The sequence below is a fragment of the Eupeodes corollae genome, chromosome 1, assembly GCF_945859685.1.
Source record: "Eupeodes corollae chromosome 1, idEupCoro1.1, whole genome shotgun sequence".
Taxonomy (NCBI): Eukaryota; Metazoa; Arthropoda; class Insecta; order Diptera; family Syrphidae; genus Eupeodes; species Eupeodes corollae.
In genome coordinates, this window is record NC_079147.1 from 52,437,179 (window position 1) to 52,461,151 (window position 23,973).

Genomic DNA, 23,973 nt, shown 5'->3' on the forward strand with positions numbered 1-23,973 from the left:
AGGGGGGAAAGTGCGAAGATGCCCATTAAAGTGATGTATTTCTTTTCATTTTAATTTTAATTTAATTTAAATGGTGTATTTTAAACTGTTATTTTTGTATTTATTTACAAAATTACAACAACCAATCAACGAAGTGCATATATTATAAGAAGTGTCTCTTCATTCATTCTTAAAGGGGTATCGCTCTTAAATTAAAATGAAAAAGACCATACGATATCATTTTGAGTGAAATGTCAAGGAAGACATTAATCTCTGAATGCAACAAGATGACAAGAAATACCGTTGTCGGGCAATGAGTGCGGCCAATTAATCTTTTTATTTTTTGTATTTCTTATTCTTCTCATCATTCAAGACCTCGCGTGAAAAAAAGATGTCTTTATGAAAAATGTTTACGAGACGACCGGCGAGATCATCTTATCTTTCTTTGTTATAAGCGAAAACTTGCTAAAATTGATGCGGACTTGGTTATATACCATCGACGGAAAAGTACTTACGAGTACATATAGGTACTCATGTTGCAAAATTTGTTTGTTTTGGCTCTTGGTGTATAATAATTGTGCCTTAATTGGCATTAAATATAGTTTTACTTTTTGAAATAATTGTAATTTGAAATATTTTTGGTAAACTTAGGTGAGAGTAGAAAGGAACAGAACTTTTTACTGCTCAATCAAAACCTTTATTCATAATAAAAATTTTATATTTTGAGTCCTTAAAAAACGATTGATTTAAATTTTACAATTTATCAACTTTATGTGGTGTTTTAAAAGTACTTTAAGTTTGTTCCGTGTTCCGACCGGGGTGATTCAGGGGGACCTGGGCCTCAACCAACATGCGTCTCAGAGCATCGCCTTGTCGAAAACCTTTTTTGACATCAAATGCATCGGTAAGATCTTTTCCGACCTTGATAGAGCAGCGTGCATTCTCCATCGCCATTCTGCACAAACGGATAAGTTTGACAGGGATGCCAAAACTAGACATTGCTCGGTAGAGCTCATCCCTATAGATGCTGTCATACGCGGCTTTAAAATCGATAAAGAGATTTTGGGTATCAATTTGAAGTTCCTGGGTTTTGTCCAAGATCTGCCGTAGTGTGAATATTTGGTCGATAGTGGATTTTCCTCGTCTGAAGCCAAACTAATAAGGACCAATCAGGTTGTTGACGAACAGCAACAATGTTAAGGAGTCCTGATGCCTCTGTAGTTGGCGCAATTTAGAGTGTCACCTTTCTTATGTATCAGGCACACTATGCTGAGATTCCACTCATCGGGCATGCTTTCTTCCGACCAAATTTTGCAGATGAGTTGGTGCATGCTCCCTACCAAGTCATCGCCTGCTACTTTGAATAGTTGGCCAGCGATGCCGTCAGCTCCAGCAGCTTTGTTTGACTTAAGTTTAGATATAGCTATCTTCACTTCGTCAAGGTCGGGTAGACGGAATTGTTGATCTGCGTCGCCGAGGTTGAGTGGTTCTATCTCTATTACAGCGGAATTCGGTTCGTCATCGACGTTATATAATTTGGAGGAGTGGTCTTTCCATATTCTCAACATAGACTACGGTTCTACTACGTTGTCCGCTGATCGTCTTTACAGGCTTCGGTTCGTGGCTGGTACCCTTGGAAATTTTTTTTTTTAACTTTTGGTAAAATTTACGAACCTCATTCCTTCTCGGGGTCTTTTTTTTCCATCTAAGAAGCCGGTGTTCCTCTCTCCTCTTCTGCTCGTAGAGCTCGCGAGAAGCTCTGGTCCTGCTGTGCAGCGCCGTTTTGTATGCCTGTTGTTTCGCTGCGTGCGCTTGCCGGCATTCGTTGTCAAACCAGGGGTTTCGCTGTGGTCGCCGTGTGAAACCTTGCACTTCAGAGGCGGCATCTCTGATGGCTGCAAGGCAATGTTGCCACTGGTTTCCAATGCTTAATGCAGGCAGCATAGGACTCCTTAAGAGGTTACAAGAGACTCGATCGCGAAAAGGAAATGGCAGTCTCTTGCGATTGTAGCCGTCTAATGTCGAAACTTCTCACAGTACTTCCTTGTTTTGGCTTGGATCGGGATATCCGTAGCCGTACATTGGCTACAACGAGGTTGTGGTCCGAGTGAATGTTGGCCTCTCGGAATGTTCGGATATCCTGGATACTGGAGAAGTGTCGTGCGTCGATCGCAATGTGGTCAATCTGGTTGACGGTTGATTGATCAGGAGATTTCCATGTCCCCTTGTGGATATTAAGATGTGTGAACTGCTTACTAGCTACCAGAACGTCTCCCCCCGCAGCGAATTCGATCAGCCTGAATCCGTTGTCGGAGGTGGTGTCGTGCAGGCTGTATCTCCCGATTATGCCACCAAAGATGTCTTCTCTTCCTAGCTTGGCATTAAAATCTCCTAGGACAATTTTAATGTCAAAGCCAGGGCACTGCTCATAAGTCTTGCCGAAGAGCTCGAAGAATATGTCTTCGGTGTCATCATCTTTCTCCTCTGTTGGGACATGCGCACGTATTAGGCTTAGGTTGGCGAATTTTGCCTTGATGCAGATTTTCGTTATGCGCTCGCTCATACTGTTGAAACTCAAGACTTTTTAGCTGAGTCTAGTTCCAACAACAAATCCACACCCAAATAGACGCTATCTTTGTTCTCGTTAGAAGTCACGGCGCCGCGGCCGTAGTATTCATCGCAGTGTTTTAGTTTGCGTTTGCCCGGTCCATCCCATCGCACTTCTTGGATGGTGGTAATATTTGCCTTGCAGCAGTTTATAGCTTCCGCTATTTGTTCGGCTGCACGTGGTCTGTTAAGGGACCTAACATTCTACCTACAGATCCGAAGTTTGTTGTCCTTATTTCGTTTGCGTGGGTTGTCAACAGTAAATCCGTCCGTATCCGAGGCTTGTTGGTGCTTCGCAACTATGAAGCTTTTACGTGGCCAGGAAGTCACCCCGACGGCACAACCCCCAATCCTAGAGGGCCAGATCCTTAGTATAACTCCAAAGATGGGGAGCCGGATAAAACCGCTACCTATAGCCCTGGGCTCCTAATAAGTCGATGAAGCCCTATAAGGTGTTCACTAAGTAGTTCAACCTTACTGGAACTGTAGACGCCACCGTTGATTCTATTTCGAGAATTCGTCCGCTGCCGCCTGGATAAGGAGAGGTGCCTTAGTTTAAACACCTCTGCCCCCTCTCTCGTTTGCTGCCTTCAACAACTTTCCACTGGGGTTGGAACCCAATCTCCAGTTGAGGTACTAGGCACCCGATGTTCACCGCGGGGAATTGAGACTAGGAGTTGATAGACAGAGGTGGGTTTTGAGAAAAACCTGTGGACGCTTGTGTCCTCTTGAATGCACATGTGTACCATTTGAACATCGATTACGTTGTCAAAATAGTCCGATTCTAATCATCAAAGCTGGCCAGAGTATTTAAATTTATCATCATAAATCGGCTTGATTTTGTACAAACTTGGATCGATCTTGTAAATTTGACAGGTGCATCGATCTTTGCTCACTTGTTGTAAAATTGGATGAGAAATATCAGCAAAATTTCATCAACCAGGCCAAAGCATCGCTGTATAGAGACTTCTATAGTAAGTTGGAGTTTAACCTGGGAGAATCAAACTTCTTCGACGACCAGATTGATTTCTTCAATTCTACGAGCAAGAGGTGAGATACATTCTCTGAACTACATACCTCACAGACCAGACCTGCCAATCGAGTGCCAACTCTGCAATACCCATGAGAGAGAGAATATCGGACACTTTTTATGATTTTGTCCAATTATCCAAGAAATCCGTCGGAACATTTTTGAAGCTGAAAAAGTAATCCAACCCTTTAATGGAGCAAAAGGCTGGGATAGACTTTACAAATTCCTCCAATGCGCAATGGCTTACAGAAAAAGAATTCTTACAGAGAGCTTTTAATTCTTCCAGTGCATTTAAATTTGTTTATACTTTTTTTCTTTTTGCTATATCATCGAAATTTAAAAAAAAAATTGTTTTATATAAACTTAAAAATAATTTCCAGCAATTTAATTTTATTAATACATTTAATCTCACTTTTTATCTTAATAGTTTTGTTTGTTTTCGCTATCAGAATTCATATTCTGTCAATCTGACCGACGCGACGGTTTAAAAAATAGATCTTAAAAGACTTGTAATTAATTATTGTATAACTGAATTTTGTATAATTTGTAAATATTTGTTTTTTATTTAAAATTCGAAAGTAAAAGTTGTCATTTTTATTTGATTTGATAACGAACTGCATCCTTGAACTTTCAGTGTGAACGCAACTTTACTTTAATGTCGCGACAACAAAGAATTTTTTAGCAATAAGAAAAAGACAAATCAATACATTTTCATCGTGATGCTGCCTTTTTTCATGTTCCATTGATGAAAAACAGTAAAATAGACGCAAAACTTATACGATTTTTATCTGTCACTTTGACTAAACTAGTTTGTTCTTCAATCGATTAAGTAAATTTCGTTCAAAACATCTTAAGTTTAAAATAATCCGCCCCAAATATGAAGAAATTAAAAATTAATTAATTCTGAAACTTATGTAAATGAAAATTTTGACAACTACACTTTCAGAATTAAGAAAAATCTATTTTTCAATTGTGTTCCATTGGCCACAAACAAAACATTTTTGTATCGAATTTCAATAACAAAATTCCGAGTCAATGACTCTAACTTTGAACCAATTTTGCACACAAAATCATCCTTAGTAAAAAAGCCCAGCTGGAATTTATTGAAAAACGTATTTGTTGTTGATATAAATTATAAAATTTTCAAAATTAAAGTGATTTAAGGGTTTTTAACGAGGAAATTTGTCAAGTACATATCTGGGGTCTGCAATCAATTATATATTTATTATTTTAGATAATCCTGCCTATTACAGAATCTTCTAATTGAGTTTCGGATATATTCGGAGAGACTTAATGGGCACGTTCATAAAGCTAGTAACTACGTAGCAAAATTCAACTAGTTTTGTGAATGCAAAATTGCATTACAAAACTACCCAATTCCGAACTGTCATACACTGCCAATCACTAGGATGAGGCCACATATTTTTCAACCGATTTTCGTTCTTTATACCTGCTGGGAATTTCGTACCAATAAAAATTTACTACATTTGAGTAGGTAGATATTTTCTTTAAAAAAAGTAATAAAATTAAGGGCTTAAATAGAAAAAACTGTTGGAATTTCCCTACATTAATTAAAGAGCTACTTAAAAACAGTATGAAAAAGTGCGTCACTTGGATGAGGCCACATGAAAAATCTTATAAAATATCAAAAAAATGAAAGAAATGTTTACAGTTTTTGGTTTTCAAACATTTATTTATTAAGTTTTTCTCAATTAATAATGAGTATGCCCCCCATTTTTCGATATGACCTCTATTAGACGGTTTGGAATGGAATCATAAAGTTTTTTTTAAATAGTCAAGTGAAATCTCGTCCCAGGCATCACGGATAGCTTCAATTAAGGAGTCCTTGTCTTCAAATTGTCTACCGCCTTTATAAACTTTTCGAGATAGCCATGCCCATACGTTTTCGATTATGTTCAAGTCCGGTGAATAGGGTGGCCATGGCAAAAGCTCTACGTTTTCTGATAAAATCCAGCTTTTGACAACCCTGGAAGTGTGGATGGGGGCATTGTCTTGTTGGAAAATCCAAGGGAGAGGTCCAAAAATATTTTTCATCTTCGGAAATGAGCGTTCCAACAAGTATTTGTAGCTGTTTCCGTTCATTGTTGGAGAAAGAAACTCCAATTCGATTTTGCCATAGTAGGTGATAGCTCCCCACACCATAACACCTGATGTACGGCTGTGATGTCTTCCCAAAATTAGTTCCTCTTTTCTTAAATCATGGAAATAAAAGTTGTATCCGAAAAGACGACGCGTTTCCATTGACTGCTCCAAGAGACATGTTCTGTTACAAAGTTCATTCGCAGCTCCTTGTGTACTTGCTTTAGAACAGGTTTCTTTTTGAGTTTTCTTCTATGGATAGTACCATCTTTTCTTATTATCAGTCGGACTTTCGAAATACTGGCTGATACTCCGCTTTTGGACCTTATTTTAGTAGCTGATTGAGTAGAATTTGAAGCAATACGTAAAATTAACCGCTTTTCTCGGGATGTTGTTGCTTGGGCTGTGCGTCCTTTTTGGTTTTTTCCATAGTTTTGAGGATCAGCAAGATAGTTGTTTACAACTGTCTTACTTCTGTTCAGCTTCCTTGCTATTTCTCGGCTTGAGAGTCCCATTTCCTTGAAAGCATCGATTTGTCCTCTTTCTGCTACTGTCAACGTCTTTCCGGAACCCATTTGTAGTTGAAATTTAATAAAAATAGTTATTTGTAAAACGTTCTTAAATATTGTAACCCAAATTTTGAAAAAAATTGCTGATGTGAACTTCTACAACGAAATATTCGCAATGGCCATATTATAGAACTTAGTATTTTATTTTGTTTTTAAATAAAATCAAACATTAAATATAACATGAGTGATATGTATTTGTATTTAAATACTGAATGATTTCGTTTTGAATTCTTGAGTATTTACCGAGCAGCTGATTGCGAAACGTCAAAATCAGGGTGCACTAACTTTGTAGCTGAAAATTTTACACTACGTGTCGATCGGAATTGAAATTTTAGCTCATTTTAAAGTTGCATTTAGCCAATTACATGATGACATTTTTCGTATGTCAGAAATGTCAAAATTGACATTTGACTCGTTCTACACTTCGCAGTTTTATTATCGGAATCTATAATAGGGGTGAATATTAATCAATTTAAAACTATGAAACAGATTTCGATTAAAGAAATATAATTTAAATTATGTCTTCTTATGTGTTATACCCCACTGTAGGCATCCTCTGTTCTATTCTCTTTTTGTGTTATGATGATAATTTCTCGTAGTAGCAATGACGCTGATGCCATTAAACTTTTCCTCATATTATATTGCTTTTGCAATAAAAAATAACACATAATAATTTATCATAATATTTTTGTGGCGCTTGCAACCTTTGTGTTTTAATTTTGGCATCTTTCAAGCGGACTTCTATGAAGTCTCCTTTCAAAGATTTACACAATATGAAGTTAAAAATATCACAAAAAATACGAACGATAAATTTCGAGTAAGGGAAAGTTTTCTTCCACATGTTCCCAAAAATAAAATAAAAACGATGACAAAGTGCGATGTAATAGAAATGAACTTGGAGGGTGAATCACACAAAAAGCATCAACTACAAGCAAAAATAATGACAAAAGTTCAGTTCCTTCAGACTTTTTTCAGACGCATTTAGAATTAAAAGGTCGTCGTCGTGGTCGTCTACGCCGGCCGGCCGCCGCCACCGCCGCCGCGCCGTCTTCTTTCGTTATCGTCATCGTTATTCTTCGGAGAACATTAAGATATAGAAAATTTTATTGATACGAATAAGTTGAGAAGTCTTTCCCTTGTCTGTTTTTATTTTGCTTCTTATTTCTGTACCAACTTAATAATATTTTTCTTTGTTCATTATGAGTTGGCTAGTCAATTCAAAGATGAGAACTTTTGCAATCAATATACATAATTTATTTTATATACGAGTATGCATGAAAAGTCTATTGACATTGAAAAGTGTTTTTCTTATATACCCGTACACCAAAGACCATACCTAACCTTATACCTAGTTTCCTTTGTTGTGCCGTTTAGGAAAGGAAATGCCAATCTAATAAAAACCGTCTATACCGGCAAAATTATATATATGTAGACATAAGATGGCAGACAAGAGGGGTTGCTTTTTTTTAAATTAATTTCAATAACAAAGCTATTGGAAAATATTCAAATTGGTTGTTTTTTTCTGTCAATAATAAAGTCGTGCCTACACCTCTTTTGCTAGACTTGCATTGGCTATAAGTTCAACAATATTTTGTAGTTTTCTTTTGTTTTGATTATGAATCTTTGGTATTTAGACGATTTATATGATAGACTTCTTGGTGCCAACAATATAACCGTTTCGATTTGTGCGTTCCACGAAACACTAAAACATATCGCTTATAAGGGATGTACCTATAAATAATAATATAGACTTTTAAGCACTATTCACATGAGCACGACCAACGAATAAACGAATATTCGTCGATTTTGACATTTCTTTCTTATGAGAGTTTTTAATTCGTCGCGAATAAAGTTTGACAAGGAGCCACAGCCAAACAGCATTCACCACCGATACCAAAACAAAAATGATTTTTTTTAGGTTAAAAACCGCGATTATTTTATTCGTTGCGAGTGTGGATAATGTGGAACGCGAATAAAGTTTGACAGTTCGTATCAACTGCAATTTTTTCCGCGACGAATAAATTTGAAAGGTAAAAGTATGCATCATAAATGAAATAGAAAATATATTGCTATCGTTTTGTTAAGAATTTGTGTGGAAATATATCTTCAAACGTATATAAACTCACATTTTGCAATTCATTCGTCGTTCGTTGGTCGCGCTCATGTGAATACTGCTTTAGGTAATATTTAATCTCATAAATGTAAGGACTCCAAATTCACACCGATTACAATATCCTAAAAGTAGGCTGCGGGGAGAAACAAATGTCAGTTTTGACATTACTACCATCGTAAAAATGTCAAAAAATCATTCCGAATCCACTCGCAATTCATTGCATTCCATTTGTACTTAAAGCCCATTTTTAACAATTATTTAAGGAAGTTTGTGAACAAAAATGTTGTCCATAATTTAGGTCCTAGGTCCGATGAGCTATAAATATCTGAATTCAATCAGATATTTCGAGTATCTTTTTAGATAGAGATAAATTGCGTACAAGGCAATGTCAATTTTGACATTTGTACCATACTACAAATGCTAAAAAAATCACTTCATTCATCACATTTAGAAATCGGCATGATTATTTCAAGTACGATAAAGTGTCAATTACTGAAAAATATATCAAAACTTTGTGAACAAAGAGTTGTCCTTTAATCTTAATTTACCTTAAGCCCACCCAAAATTGTGGTTTTAAAACTAACTTGCCTCTCTAAGGTCTTTGAGAAGATAATTGACCATCATATCTTAAGTCATATTTCACATAACAACTTGCTGTTTGAAAAACAATCGGGTTTCAGAGCAAATCATAGCTGCACTACTGCAATGGTTAATCTTCTTGAAGATGTTAGGGTGGACTATGATAAGGATCAAATAAATCTCCTCTGCTTACTAGACTAAAGTGGAAACTCGTCAACTTCTTCAGCTTCAGTCAGCGGGCATGCTCGCTAATTGGTGACTATCTATCTGACAGATCACAAAGGGTTTTTTTCTGGAGGGAAATGCTCAGCTTTCAGACCAGTTACGCAAGGAGTCCCACAGGGTTCGATTCTTAGTCCAATACTCTTTTGTATGTTCATCAACGATCTGCCTGCGTGTTGTTCGCACAAATCGGTTCACCTGTATGCTGATGATGTTCAACTCCACCTTGCCAGGCCTTTTCATCAGTTCAATGAACTGTCCCTCTCCATCCAAATTAATGCGTGGTCCATTTCAAATGGCCTATTCTTAAATCTTCCAAGACCTTAGTCATTCCAATTTCTAAGAAAAAGTACGATCTCTCTACTCTGCCTAATATTTGGCTAAGTGATCGTTTAATTAAAGTAGTGGATCAGCGCACCAGCCTTGGATATACTATTGACCGTCATCTGTCATCAGGAAGAAGAGAAAATCATATATAATTCAGCAATATAATGGCCACTTCTGTAAATAGCTATTTTAAATGTCTAATTTCCTATAAAAATATCTTGATTTTATGGCGATATCCATTTAATTTATCTAAAGAAATATTCTCCCAGTCTTAAAAATTCTGAATTTCCATGAACCTGCACATCAACAAGCAGTCGTTTTAAGTTTTCAAATTTTAATAATACATCTTGCCTATCGTCCAATTTGTAAAATTGCTACGATTCCCAAATTTAGACTATAATAAATTAACTCCTTCTTTTTAAGCAATGATTTCACCATACCAACATGGTTTTGTAGCTGGAAGAACCACACTGCAACTAACCTCGCTATTTTTAGTAATTTAGTCTTGAATGCACTTGAGAAAGGTTATCGGTATGATGTTGTCTATACTGACTTTTCTAAAGCTTTTGACAGAGTCAATTATGATGCTTTACTTATGAAGATAATTAAAGTAGGTTTTCACTAAAACTTTTTAGAATGGTATATGTTACGTCGGGTGTCCCGCAAGGAAGCCACCTTGGTCCTTTTCTTTTTTTGTTTATAAACGACATTCCAGATATGTTTTTAAATTCAAAGTGCTTGATGTACGTTGTATAAAATCTGAACATGATTGTTTTCTTCTGTAACAAGATCTTGATTTTTTATCGGTGTGGTGTTTAGCTAGCTGTTTACATTTAAACATTTCCAAATGCCAAAGCCTAACGTTTTCTCGAGACCGTTGTCCAATTAATTTTATCCATAAAATCAATCATATGCCATTGTGCGTTGTAACCTTTAAAAAAATCTTGGTGTTATTTTTGACAAAAAAAACTTGACTTTGTAAAGCATATAGATTTTTTAGTTGCTAAAGGCAGTTCAATATTAGATTTCATATTGCGAAACTCAAAGTAGTTTTCCGATCCACACACCTTAAAGTGTTGATATTTTGCGTTTGTAAGGTCTAATCTTGAATACTGCAGTGTAATCTGGAATGCTTCATGTTTTCTTCATTCATTTAGAATTGAAAAGATCCAATAACGATTTACGAGAGTTGTAGTGAAAAGACTTCAATGGGACATAGATCTCCTACTTATGTTCTCCTAATTGTTCACAAATTTTAGCTCTAATTGGGATTAATGTTCCTTCGAGATTGCTTCGAAACCAACCGTTTTTTTAATTTTCCATACTTAGAACTGTGTATGCTTCCAATTAACCAATATCCAGGTGTTTAAGAGAAATTTAAATTGTATGTATTATATTATCCAGTGATCACTAAAGTACCTATTGTAACTTTGTTTGACGAATAAACTTAACTAAGTGCGTTATCTTTTAACTACAATTAAATACTCTCATTTTGAGTGTCAACTATCAATTGTTTAATGACAAAAATTTAAATTCAGCCTTTTAAAATTTAATGTATTAAGATTCAAATTTAACAACTTTTCATTGATTATTATGAAAACCTTAGTATTCACAGCAGTCTGGATAATATTCAGCTATCAAAACTCTAATTAATTGTTAAACTTTGATATTAATTACCTATCAATCGATAATGATACACACCCGCAAAAAATGGGCAGGTTCTGAAAACATAAGGACTTCATTTGCAGTCAACTGCATTCTTTGTACGTACATTTTGACAAAGGCAATTAGATAGTTTTTCAAGTGCCATAAGCTTCAAACTCGGAACTTTACCTCATTAACCTCTACGTTCAGTTGACCGTGCCTGAACTACAAAAAAAAAAAAACATTATTATTTAAAAGCGGCCCAACGGTCTGTTCAATCTCAGACCCATGCGGTATCCAGATAGCTTTTTGATAGTATTTTACGTGTAAAAGAACAGTTGATCTAAAACAAGTGAAAAGTCAAAAAAGGAATACAAGAATTTATTGTGTATGTGTGTACCTGAAAGAATAGCTGATTTAACATATCTTTCAAATTTAAGGAGCCTTTTATAGTAAAAATACAGTGAACCATTCAAATTATCCATAGAAAAAATTTTATTTTACAATAATTTTGGACCTCGACCTAATCTAAATGTTTGTCTGTCTTTTATGAACAACTGAACGTTGTTTTTATTATTTGACATCTATCTCAATTTGTTATCCAACTCGTTCAATAAGGTATCTAAAAATGCACCTATCCAGGATACCCTCTCCAACACCAAATTGAACACAGTTGATGGACTGTCATGCGAAAGGCCTTGGGTTCGATCCCTGCCTATGCCACCTAAAGGTTTGTTCACGGTTACTGGAATTGACAAATTCTCCAAGAGTAATTCTTGTCATGAAAAGTGCTTTCTCAAATTTGCCGTTTGGATTCGGCTTAAAACTGTTGGTCCCTTCCATCCCTGACACAGGAATGGTTGAGAGTTGTCAGTCACTAGGCCCTAGTTCTCAAACGGACTGTTGCGCCACCCAATATGTCTACAGGGATTAAAAACCGTGCAATATTTTGAATCACACCTAAAATACCCTTGAATAAATTTGCCTATCCGTCGTACAAGTTATCTGTCAAAATATTTGCTATTGACTCTTGACTGAGCAATCAACATCAAATCACTTTAAGATTTTTATCTCGCTGCCTTCTTGTCAAATTCAATTTTCCCTCAAAAATGATTTGAAATTCAAGCATTGCATTGAGCAAAAATTAATTTCAACGAGGCAACGCAACGAAATCAGAACTTCTTTCCAGCACACAATTTCATAGTTCATCAGAAAATCTATCTATGATGACATGAATTGAACTGCCAATAACATTCGTTTGACATAATCATTTTTCATTTAATGTCGATTTCAAAATATGAGAAAAAAATCAATAATCTTTCAATCCAACACACATTTTCTTTCATTTTCAAAGCGAGTATGTCTCCTGCTTCCGATGTAACACCAAAAGCATTTCAATTGCAATGAGTCTTTATTTGCTGAAGGAAAATAAAAAGAGGGAAACCAGTCGTCGTCAATGATTCACCTTCACGAACAGAAGATTGATGATGTCGTCCAATAAATTATATAAAATGAATTATTTATTAAAAGCTACTTGACGCGTGCATTGCACAGTTTATGTCTGTTTTTAATTATTATTATCAATTCTCTGTCCGAAAATGGATTTAATTTAATTATTTTATCACAGACGTTTAAAATGGATTTGCCTATAGATATTTATTTCATGAGTACCATTGAATGCACATAATATGCAAGACACAAAAATTGCGCACCAAATAAGTGCGCTTACACATAATACAAAATTATGCGTACGCAATTTAATGAGACGGAAACTTATTGCACAGGTTGTGAATTATAAAGATTCATACAATTTTTGCTTTTGTAATGTTTCTGGTCTGATTGTGAATTTCGCTCACTCGCATTGCGGGAACGATACACTAGGAGCCCGTACATTGCATTCGATTATGGTTTTGGCTTATGGATGTCCAAATTTGTACATATGTAATATTCTTTAAATACATTTTTAAAATAGTTGAAATCACGCTCAATCGTTCCAAAGAGCAATTTTCAGGAATTTTCTACCTTACTTTAACCAAGCAAAAACAAAAAAAAAACAGACTCCATCATGATAATTCATTCCTCGTCATTGCAAGATAACTTACTTACTTACGGTGGCGTTAGAGTCCTGTGTGCTCTAGGGCCTTATCCAACAAAACTTCCAACCTAGCTCGGTCCCTAGCTTAATGGCTGAAACACAAACACGCTCCAGCTTCGGCTTTGTCTGACGTTTATGGCTGAATCACAAACACGCATCCGCTTCGGCTTCACCTGACGTTTACGAGTTCAGCCATAGGAATTCAATGCATGCTATCACAATGAATCTTTGACCCCACGTTACGATTGATAATCGTAAGGAAAAGAACCTAATGTTACGTAATATAACTCCAAACGGAAGCTCTAGTTCAATTATCTGAACATTTGCTTTGTCTGACAGCCCAACAGCTGTAAAAAAAAGTCAACAAACAAAATACATTTGCTTTTGGAGGGATTCCCATTGGTTATTATAGGCTGTGTAAGCTACTTCCGAGATAATTTTTTGTTTTTCGATTTCAAAACTCATAAGAGACTTGGAAGTAAGTCAAGTTTCTAGCATATGATTGGTCAGCTGTCAAAAAATTGCCTTCCAATTAAGGCAACTTTATTGGAACTAGAAAGTTAGTCAAGAAAAATATCACCAACTATCAAGCCAAGTCTACTTTTGTCAAAAGGACAGTTGGTAATGCTTTTTCATTCAACCGAAAGCTAAACTTTATTGCTCTATGTTTTATATATTTTCTGCACAACTTCATTTCATGCTTTCTGAAAAAAGCTTCCTTGTAAAATGTGAAAAGAAATAAGTAATATCTCTTTACAATACAAAATACAAATCGAGATGGACTTGTAGCTTGCCTGAGAGTGTTCTGTAGACTGTAATCATATTGGTAGTTTTTGTAGTATGAACTTGAAGTAAAGTTCTGAGCTTAAAATTTATGACACTCAAAAAATTAACTAGTTGCCTTGATCAAAATTTACGTTCAAAGAATGAAGTTGACTGCAAATGAAGCCCCTTATTATGTCTAAAACTGTCCAGTTTTTACTTCACGAAAAATCAAAACAAAATTTTGAGAAAAGATAACAGCTGGCAATGACAAAAGTGCCATTTTAGAAATGTCATATTGGAAAAGTCATTCAAATCAACCTCGAAGTAGGCCCATCGTAACGCAAACGAAGCCTAAGTTGAAGCGTGTTTGTGTTTCAGTCATAATGTATCCACTTCAAGTTTAATGAGACCACTTTCCTCTTTTGTGCTCCAGCTGACCCTCGACCTTCCTCTAATGCACAGATCTGTAGGCGTGTATTCGAAGACATTCCAGGACATCTCAGAAGCAGGGCCATAATTCTCCTGAATAAGTCTAGAAGAGCTGCCTAAATCTGGTCCATATTTCTTTAATGTGAAGAGAAGTTAAGTTATCTTCATAACCAAAGTGGATAAATGCTTGCAAGTTAACCCTAAAGATCTAAGACTTATATGTCATTCCTTCTCAAGACGTAAGGGAGATTAATTGATATCCACCTCAGAGCAAACATTGGCACAAGATTGTTATCTCTGTCACAACATGCCTAAGGGTTAGACGGTGGAAACTGCATTCCACGCTCAATAAGACACCATTAAATACTCCCTCCATCATAAAGAATACACTTTGGTTACCTTCCTTGACATTAAAGGCACCTTTAACAACGTGCAATAACATCTGCACAAACATCTCTACAATTAAAGAGTTCCCTTTGATACTTAATTAATAAAATGCAAACTAGCACAATAATTAAATCAAAACTTTGGAACTCTTCTGCCAGAAATTTGTCAATCGAAGTCATTTCTGGATCTTGGTTGTCAATGAAATTCTTAAAATGCGGATCGATCTTCGTACGAGCTCATTTGCGGCACTGAGATCCCTAGTCCATCTGACACTTCAGGATATATGTATATGCAAGCTCTACTATTCGCCTTAGAGCTTCATTTCAGTAGACTGATAACAGCATTGGCTACTCCGTAATTTTTAGTTTTTAGGAATCAATTCCAAAGTCAGGTTTCACCTGACACATCACCACTTGTTGGGCCACGAATAATATCTGGCCTACCCTGGATTTAAAGCGTTCAAGGTGCATGATATCTCCAAGCAGATTGTATATAAGCTCAATAAATTGCGTATTCTTAAATGACTCTTGCAGAAGCTGTATGGACGAGGAGGAAACAGTGATTCACTACGTCAAAATTGTAAGACCTACCTGGGAGAATTCCTTTATAACGAACCAAACTGTCTCAGAAACTCGAATTGATTTCATAGAGATCAAAAGAAGGCGCCAAGATTCTTGTGGTATTACAATGGGCCAAACCTTGCCTAAGTACTGTAATCCATCACGAACAGCCACTTCAACCATGCTTCGCTCCTCGTTGTATCGTCTCCTCTGCTTACACGAAGAATTTTTATCTGGAAACAATCCAAGGTGCATTCATCTCCTTTTGTCCTTTTTAACACCGCATTGCAGGATCAGGATGATAAGTGTCTTAGATAGCAACACACCTTAAAACTACAAAATTCAAAACGGGTATTAATGGTACCAACATTTCTCAAATACCTCAAACTTTTCTGAATTGCTCCTCACAATTCAATATTTCACCTCCTTAACTTTCATAACAAAAAAACTTAAACCTAATCCTTATTTCTCTTCTTTTTATTTCAGAATGAGTCGATCTTCAAATCAACGCCAACAGCAACAGCTGCTGGCTCAGCAACAACAACAAATGGCTGATAATGATGCCGCAGCCGCGGCTGCTGAAATGTTCGATTTATTCTGTTTGGCAACGACAATGCGTCAAGTATTGGGCTTGCATCGGAATATCTGCGACACAATAGGCCTGAGGCCAGCTCCACTCAACGAATTCTATCCAAAATTAAAAGCGAAAATTCGTTCATGGAAAGCACAAGCATTATGGAAGAAATTCGATGCCCGTGCCTCACACAGAGCCTATTCGAAAGGCAATGCATGTACTGGCACAAGAGTCCTAGTCATTGGAGCAGGTCCTTGCGGACTGCGAACAGCTATCGAAGCACAACTTCTTGGCGCTAAAGTGGTAGTCGTTGAGAAACGTGATCGGATATCACGTAATAATGTTCTACATTTGTGGCCTTTTGTTATAACAGATCTTCGAAATCTCGGAGCAAAGAAATTCTATGGAAAGTTCTGTGCTGGTTCCATTGATCATATTTCCATTAGACAGATACAATGTATCTTATTGAAAGTGGCCCTTCTGTTGGGCGTAGAAGTTCATGAGGGTGTTTCATTTGACGGCACCATCGAACCGAGTGAGGGATGTGGGTGGCGAGCCGCCATCAGTCCCGAAGACCATGCGGTGTCACATTATGAATTCGATGTACTCATTGGAGCCGATGGCAAACGTAACACATTGGAAGCCTTCAAACGCAAGGAATTCCGTGGCAAGCTGGCTATTGCCATCACAGCGAATTTCATCAACAAAAAGACCGAAGCCGAAGCAAAAGCTGAGGAAATTAGTGGTGTGGCGTTTATATTTAATCAAGCCTTCTTCAAGGAATTGTATCATACGACTGGAATAGATTTAGAGAATATAGTTTACTACAAAGATGAAACACATTACTTTGTGATGACTGCAAAGAAGCACAGTCTCATCGATAAGGGTGTGATTATGCAGGTATGTTGAATTTTTGCATATATCTACAAAGATTTTAAGCTAACGGTTTTTTTTTCTTTTAAATAGGATTTTGCTGACCCAGCTGAACTTCTGGCATCACAAAATGTAAATACAGACAAACTTCTGGACTATGCCCGGGAGGCAGCAGAGTTCTCAACCAAATACCAAATGCCAAATCTGGAATTCGCCGTAAATCATTACGGCAAGCCAGACGTTGCAATGTTTGATTTTACCTCAATGTTTGCAGCAGAATCATCAAGTCGGGTGATTGTTCGTAAAAATTACCGCCTTCTGCAGTGTCTAGTCGGTGATAGTCTTCTAGAGCCCTTTTGGCCAACAGGTTCAGGTTGTGCGAGAGGTTTTCTCTCGAGTATGGATGCAGCCTATGCAATAAAACTGTGGAATAATCCTAAAAATAGTATACTTGGTGTTTTAGCTCAAAGGGAGAGTATTTACAGGTACTTTTGCAATTAACAAAAAAAGACGACATAGACTGTATAAGATTCTTTATTTTTGTGTAGACTTCTAGCTCAAACTACACCTGAAAACCTTCAACGTGACATAGGTTCCTATACAGTTGATCCAGCGACACGCTATCCTAATCTCAATCGGACTTCGGTAAATATGTATCAGGTTAAACATCTCATCGATACCGATGACAAATCCATTTTGGAACATACCTTTATGGACACAAATGCCTTACAAGCATCACAAGCAGAAACACCGGTGCGCAGGAAGAGACGCACAGGTGATACATTGCCATTGAGTGCGGTGCTCCTCAGATGGATAAAAGCTCAATTGCATTCGTATGAATTTGTTCAGAGTTTGAATGAGGTGTCGGATTGCTTCACCAATGGAAAGGTTCTTTGTGCCTTAATAAATAGGTTTGAATCTCTCGGAAAATCGTTCTTGACCTCATTCTAAAGATGTTTTTCTTTTGTTTCTTAAACAGGTATCGCCCGGATCTAGTCGATTTTAATTCAATTAAAGAACTATCAGCAGCCGAATCCAATGAGTTGGCCTTTAAAATTCTTGACAAAGAACTGAAAATCTCGAAGGTTATGAGCGGCAAGGATTCAATTGAGTTGGATAAGATTGATTCGAAGATTTGGCTCAATTATTTGGAACAAATCTGTGAAGTATTCCGTGGAGAGATTCCACATGTTAAGCACCCGAAATTGGATGTTTCCGAGTTGAGAGAGAAAAACAGAAACAACGTTCCTGACTTCTCAAGGCTCCTGCAAATGTCATCAAGAAAGGCAAAATCTCCAATGCAAGATGTTGCTGATTTACCACATACGACACAGAGGCGTTCAGTACTCGACGAAGAAAAAGTCAAACGCCAGAGAAAGCATGAACCTGGTCAAGGTAAGTTTTGAAATTAATTCCCCCCTAATAGATACTAACTAAATAATCATTCTAGCTCAATTGGATACCCCAAGACGAGCAAAGAAACGACGAAGTGCTGAAAAAACAACAAATATTGTAAGTATTTTAAGATTTTCACATAACTCCACACTCATTGTCCGTCCGATAATTGAATATCACCCTATTATGCCCCATTGCACCTTATATAATCTTTCAAAACTAAACCAAAAAAAAAAATAAAAAAAAAACCTAGGAGGAGCGACAACAACGTCTTAAAGAAATCGAAGAGAATCGCCAAGATCGTCAAAGTAAACGTCGCATGCAGCGCTTCCAACAGACTCAAAATTTCTACAAAAGTCTTCATATGTTACAAGCGAACATCCTATTACGAGAAAGTGACGAATCGAGTCCATTTGAGGACTATTCGATATACATGTACCGCCAGCAAGCACCGATATTCAACGATCGTGTAAAAGAGCTTGAACGAAAGCTTCTTTATCCTGTAAGGATGTGTGCCCAGTCAAGATGTTTTGCCTGTTTTTGTGTGTTTTTGATGTTTCTGCCTTCTCCTGATTTAAAAAGCCCTCCAACAAAAAAAATATGCCTCAGCTGATTCTTGTCGAAGAAATTCGCCTTGGTTAACCTAAACTAATAAAGCAAATCCTGGTTGTTGTTGTTGATGATGTTTTGCCACTAACCCTCGACGTTTTTTCTTAACTGCTACCCTTTTTTTTAGTGCTACATTTATAGATTTTTGAGTTGTTTATTTTAAGTTAAATTTTGTTTCATTTTCATTTGTTCATTTATTTTCCTTTTTTATTGTTGTTGTGTATAAGGACCGTGAAAGAGGAATATCATCGGCTATGCCTCGAGGTACTGACGAACAATTTAGCGATCGTATCAAATCGATGGAACAACAAATTACATCACGTAATGCTTATGGCACAGAAAAGAAACCCAAAGACTTAATGCGAGCAATTGGAAAGATCGATTCAAATGACTGGAATGTTCGAGAAATCGAGAAGAAAATCGAACAATCAAAGAAAACCGAAATCGGTTTAAAGGGACGTGAGAAAGTACCAAAATGGAGTAAGGAACAATTTGTCGCTAGACAATCGAAAATGTCAAAACCAACGCGACAGGATTCGAGTGAAGAAAAATTCAAAGAAATCGATCAAACATTGAAAAATCTCGATAAACAATTGAAGGAAGGCTCTGTGTTGGAAGTTGGTGAACGAGGCAAGAATAAAGTTGCTTCGATTGCCGGGCAATTTGTTAAGAAAGAAGATACGTCCGAAGAGAAATTGCCACCAACACAGCCTATTGCTAAATCTGTGAGTAGTGTTGACGTGTGTGTTTTTGTTTTTTTTTTTGTTTGTATATATATTTTTGTTATGTTAAGATTACGAAATTCAATTGGTTGCAGTTGTGTTCAGATAGTGACTTTGTATATAAAAACCATAGTACCCTCATTGGGGAAGTCGAATAGGGCGGCATCTAGATATTTTTTGTGGAACGTCTAGTGAAGACATTCATGGAGAAATCCATTTGCAGTCGGGAGACTTACAAAAATGTTATAACTTGAAATAGAGAAAGACTATAGTGAATTAACGAAAGTCTGAGTGCGAGAGGAAAACACATTTGTTTATTTGTGTTTGTATTTTGGTTTGATGGTTATATTTTTTGGTTACACGAAACGGTAGTTTATCTTCTATACAAGGATGATAAGACAAAAGCAGGTGAATTGAGATTTCGTGTAGGAATTTTATATTCTCGGTTGAGATTTTACATTTTTGATGATTTAAAAAATGTATTAGGGAATTATAACATGAACTATTATAGGCAAGTAAATATGTAGGTAACTCTTATCCAATAATATTTATTTATTTATTCACATCAATTAGAGATCTTAACATCTACAATTAGATTACAAAAGGTCAAGAAATAAATAATCATTTAATAACAAAAAAAAAAAATAGGCGTAATAATACATAACATTAAGTGTAATAATAATAATAATAACAATTTTATAAACATGGTTTGATTATTTAATTCGAAAAGAACAAAAGTTTATTATTTTTCAAAGTGCATCTTTTATATGAAAATTAAAATCAATATGGTTTGAAATGAGATTAGTTTTTTTAACACAGCGAGTTAAAGGTTCATTACAAGCTTAGTTTACCCTATGTTTCTTTTCTCGGAGTAAGCAACGTTCTCTTATTTGACGCGAGGAAGCATACAAACCTATCAACGATAAAAGGAGAGGGCATTTGATATGATGCGACAAAATGTCACTTATAAACATTACTGAAAACATTTTCCTTCTATTTTCAAGTGACTGAGTTCCAAGAAGTTTACATCTAGTCGAGTACGACGGGATTTCGATGTTCCAACCTAATTTCTGAATTATAAACCTTGTAAATTGTTTGTGGATCATTTCAATTCTATTTGAATAAATATTGTAGTAAGGATTCCAAATCACACAACAGTATTCTAAGCTTGATCTAACATAGGAGTTAAATAGAGATTTAAGGACAAAAGGATCCTTGAAGTCTTTTGAATTACGTTTAATAAAACATAGCATTGAATTGGATTTTGCTACAATATATTCTATATGCTTGCTAAAGTTTAGTTTTGAATCAAACAATACACCAAGGTCCTTTTTCTCCAAAACTCTTTCAAGAACAAAGTTATTAACTTTGTAATCAATAGAAATTTTCGAAAATTTGGGACAAAAGGAAAAAGTTGTACATTTCTTAAGGTTGAAGAATAATTGGTTAGTTGTACACCATTCTGTTAACTTTTGGAGATCATACAATCATTTAAAGAATGTATGCATTTGAAAAACTTTAAATCATCTGCAAATAAAATTGTATTAGAATTTAAGAAGATATCAGGTCGTTGATGAATATTAAAAAAAGAAGGGGACCAAGATGGCTTCCTTGCGGGACAACCGAGGTAACAATAACTGGACTAGAGAGCACTTGATCAATACAAACAAATTGTACACGACCCCTTAGATATGACTCCAACCATTTCAACATATTTGAGTGAAAACCAAATTGTTTCAGTTTTTCAATCAAAATAGTATGACTAACTCTATCAAAAGCCTTCGCAAAATCAGTATAGATAACATCAATTTGGTATCCTTCTTCGAGTTTATTTAAAATGAAATTGGAAAAGATAGAAAGATTAATGGTAGTGGATCTTCCTGCAATAAAGCCATGTTGAAAAGGTGAAATATGCTCCTTAAGGAGAAATGTCAACTTTTCACATATAATTTTCTCTAAGAGTGTTGGTATGCTTGATAATTTACAAATAGGACGGTAGTTATTTACTTTCTGTTAAGGACCATTTTTATGAAGTGGAGAAAGAAATGATTTTTTCCACACTGAAAGAAATTCACCTTTCCTAAGAGAGGCATTGAAAATGAAATAAAGGGGCTTAGATATAGCAAGTGTACATTTCTTCAAGATAATTGGTGGAATTTCATCAGGGCCTTGCTTGTAATCGTTATTTAAATTCAAAAGACCTTCTTCGATTGCCGAAATATTAATTTTTAATTGTTCTATGTCAACCTTATAACTATGATTACATAATTCGGCTATTCTTAATGGATCTACTTGAACGGCTATAAATAAAGTTTAATTGTTCCGAAATTGATGGTGACATGGCTGACCCATTGATTAATTTTATAATAAAACAGAGCAGATAAAGCGATGGAAGATTAATGAGCGTAAGCCTATGATTGTTGGGCGGAAGTTCGAGCCTGTTAGACCGGATGCAGAAGCGCATGAATCTTCTTTGTTCTACTTCCATTCTGTTTATATGGACTGAATAAAAGGGAGCCCATATTATGCATCCATATTCCAATATTGGTCTTACAAATGATATATAAAGAAGTTGAAGAATATAAGGGCCGCAAAAATCATGTGAAAACCGTTTTATAAATCCGAGTGTATTATGTCATGTGTCATAGTGATTTGTAAAAGTTAATTTTGAGTCAAGAATAATGCCTAGGTCAGAGAAAGTAGAGAGTTTACATAAGAAGAGTCTGATTGATAATTGAAAGTCCAAATTTTGTTTGCGTGTAAAACACATTGATTTACATGTGTCTATGTTTAGTAAAAGCTTATTTATAAAACACCATTCGCGAAAACTATTTAGATCATCTTGTAGGAGTACACAGTCGTCAAATAAGTCAATACGTTTTAAAATTTTCATCATGAGCGTTAATTTAAACAGATGAGTGTTTTATAATAGGAGGTTAGTCGTTAACGTACAAAAAAAAAAACAGTAAAGGTCCTAAGTGGGTACCTTGTGGTACGCCATAGTTGGTACAAAAATATGATGACTGCTCATTCTTAAAAACTACGCTGTATGCTCTATTATATAAGTACGACGAAACGCAACTAACAAATTTATCGTTAGAGCCTTGGGATTTAAGTTTAGAAGCTAAGTTAAGTCAACTTGTTTCCGTTTTTCAAACGAATCTAAATAAAAAGAACTGAAATTAAAGAGGTTAGTAACTGTTGACTTATTTTGAACAAAACCATGTTGACTGTCACAAATTATAGACTTACAATTAAACGTCATGACTTTACAAATAATGGGCTCAAATAACTTAGAAATGACGGACAGTTTTGCAATGGGACGATAATTTTGTATTCAATTTGTACATCCGTTTTTATAAATCGGTGTTATGAACGATCTCTTCCAAATTTCAGGAAAAATTAAAGATTTGATCGATTCATTAAAAAGAATTTGAAGAGGATAGGATAAATAGGATGCGCATTTTTTCAAAATATAAGAAGGTACACCAGGACTATAACAAACGTCAAGTTCTGAAGCTTTGCGAACGATTTCATCTTCAGAGATCCAAAGACTAATTTAATTCAAATGAGGATAATTTTGTGAGAGGGCCAATGACTCAGGCGTTTGACAGGAGTTTTCTACTTCGAAAGCATCTTTGAAAAAAATTGTATGTCGGTTTCAGTATTTAAAATAAAGTCATAATAAACAACATCTGAATAGTCAATAAACATATTTCTTAGCTCATTGTATATTACCAAGTCATTATCATTTTTTTTTATTATATTTAATCCAGGCCTTGTTTGATTTATTTTTTAAGATTTTTAACCAAGAGTCAAACCATGGAGGAGATTTAGAAATATTGCGCGGTTTTCGCAATGGTGTGGTCTCATAAAAAAGTTAAAGACAACACAGTTGAATTTATAGCACATAGCATTAATGTCACAGTCTCACACATGTCACAGTTCTCAAACAAATGATCCCAGTTAACATTACATAACAGGTTGAAAAGTTCATTAGGTCTGCATTTTTTAAAGTTAAATTCTAGATTTTTTGGAGCAATTAGGAAATTTACATACATTTAAATTAAAAGGTAGCTCTAATGCTTAGTGATGTCGGTCTTCTCCGACTAGTAGGGTATTGGCTGAATTTACAGCAATATCAGCATTGAGTGTGTCCGAGAAGAATATAAATTCCAATATTTTATTGAAGTTGTTGGCAATCCCATTAAATTGGTTTAATATACATGAGGAAAGACCGTCAATTGTCAAGAATTCAAATGTAATGGAAATAAAATTTTTCTCTCGCTCCCGCGGAATTTCTTCACTTTCGATTCTAGCGCTAATGCAATGACTCGGCATCTGGTCGCCCTAAAAGTTTTTGCTCATGGGAGTACTATGGTTTTCATATACAA

At 35.8% G+C, this 23,973-nt stretch overlaps 1 protein-coding gene across 11 annotated transcripts in view; it reads left to right on the top strand.

The window, feature by feature from the left end:
• Nucleotides 1-23,973, top strand: part of LOC129938805 (F-actin-monooxygenase Mical) — a 230,362-nt gene that overhangs the window by 148,681 nt on the left and 57,708 nt on the right. For 8 of the 11 annotated variants that reach the window (XR_008780483.1, XR_008780484.1, XR_008780485.1 and 5 more), the window contains exons 5-11: nucleotides 15,893-16,880; nucleotides 16,947-17,338; nucleotides 17,402-17,764; nucleotides 17,833-18,248; nucleotides 18,304-18,365; nucleotides 18,502-18,750; nucleotides 19,085-19,582. Coding sequence is in view for 8 of the 11 variants with exons in the window: in XM_056046573.1 (XP_055902548.1) it covers nucleotides 15,894-16,880; nucleotides 16,947-17,338; nucleotides 17,402-17,764; nucleotides 17,833-18,248; nucleotides 18,304-18,365; nucleotides 18,502-18,750; nucleotides 19,085-19,582 (2,967 nt within the window). In the remaining 3 variants the exon portion in view is untranslated. The remainder of the gene's footprint in view (nucleotides 1-15,892; nucleotides 16,881-16,946; nucleotides 17,339-17,401; nucleotides 17,765-17,832; nucleotides 18,249-18,303; nucleotides 18,366-18,501; nucleotides 18,751-19,084; nucleotides 19,583-23,973) is intronic. The other 3 variants (XM_056046575.1, XM_056046581.1, XM_056046574.1) reach the window with 2 other exon arrangements.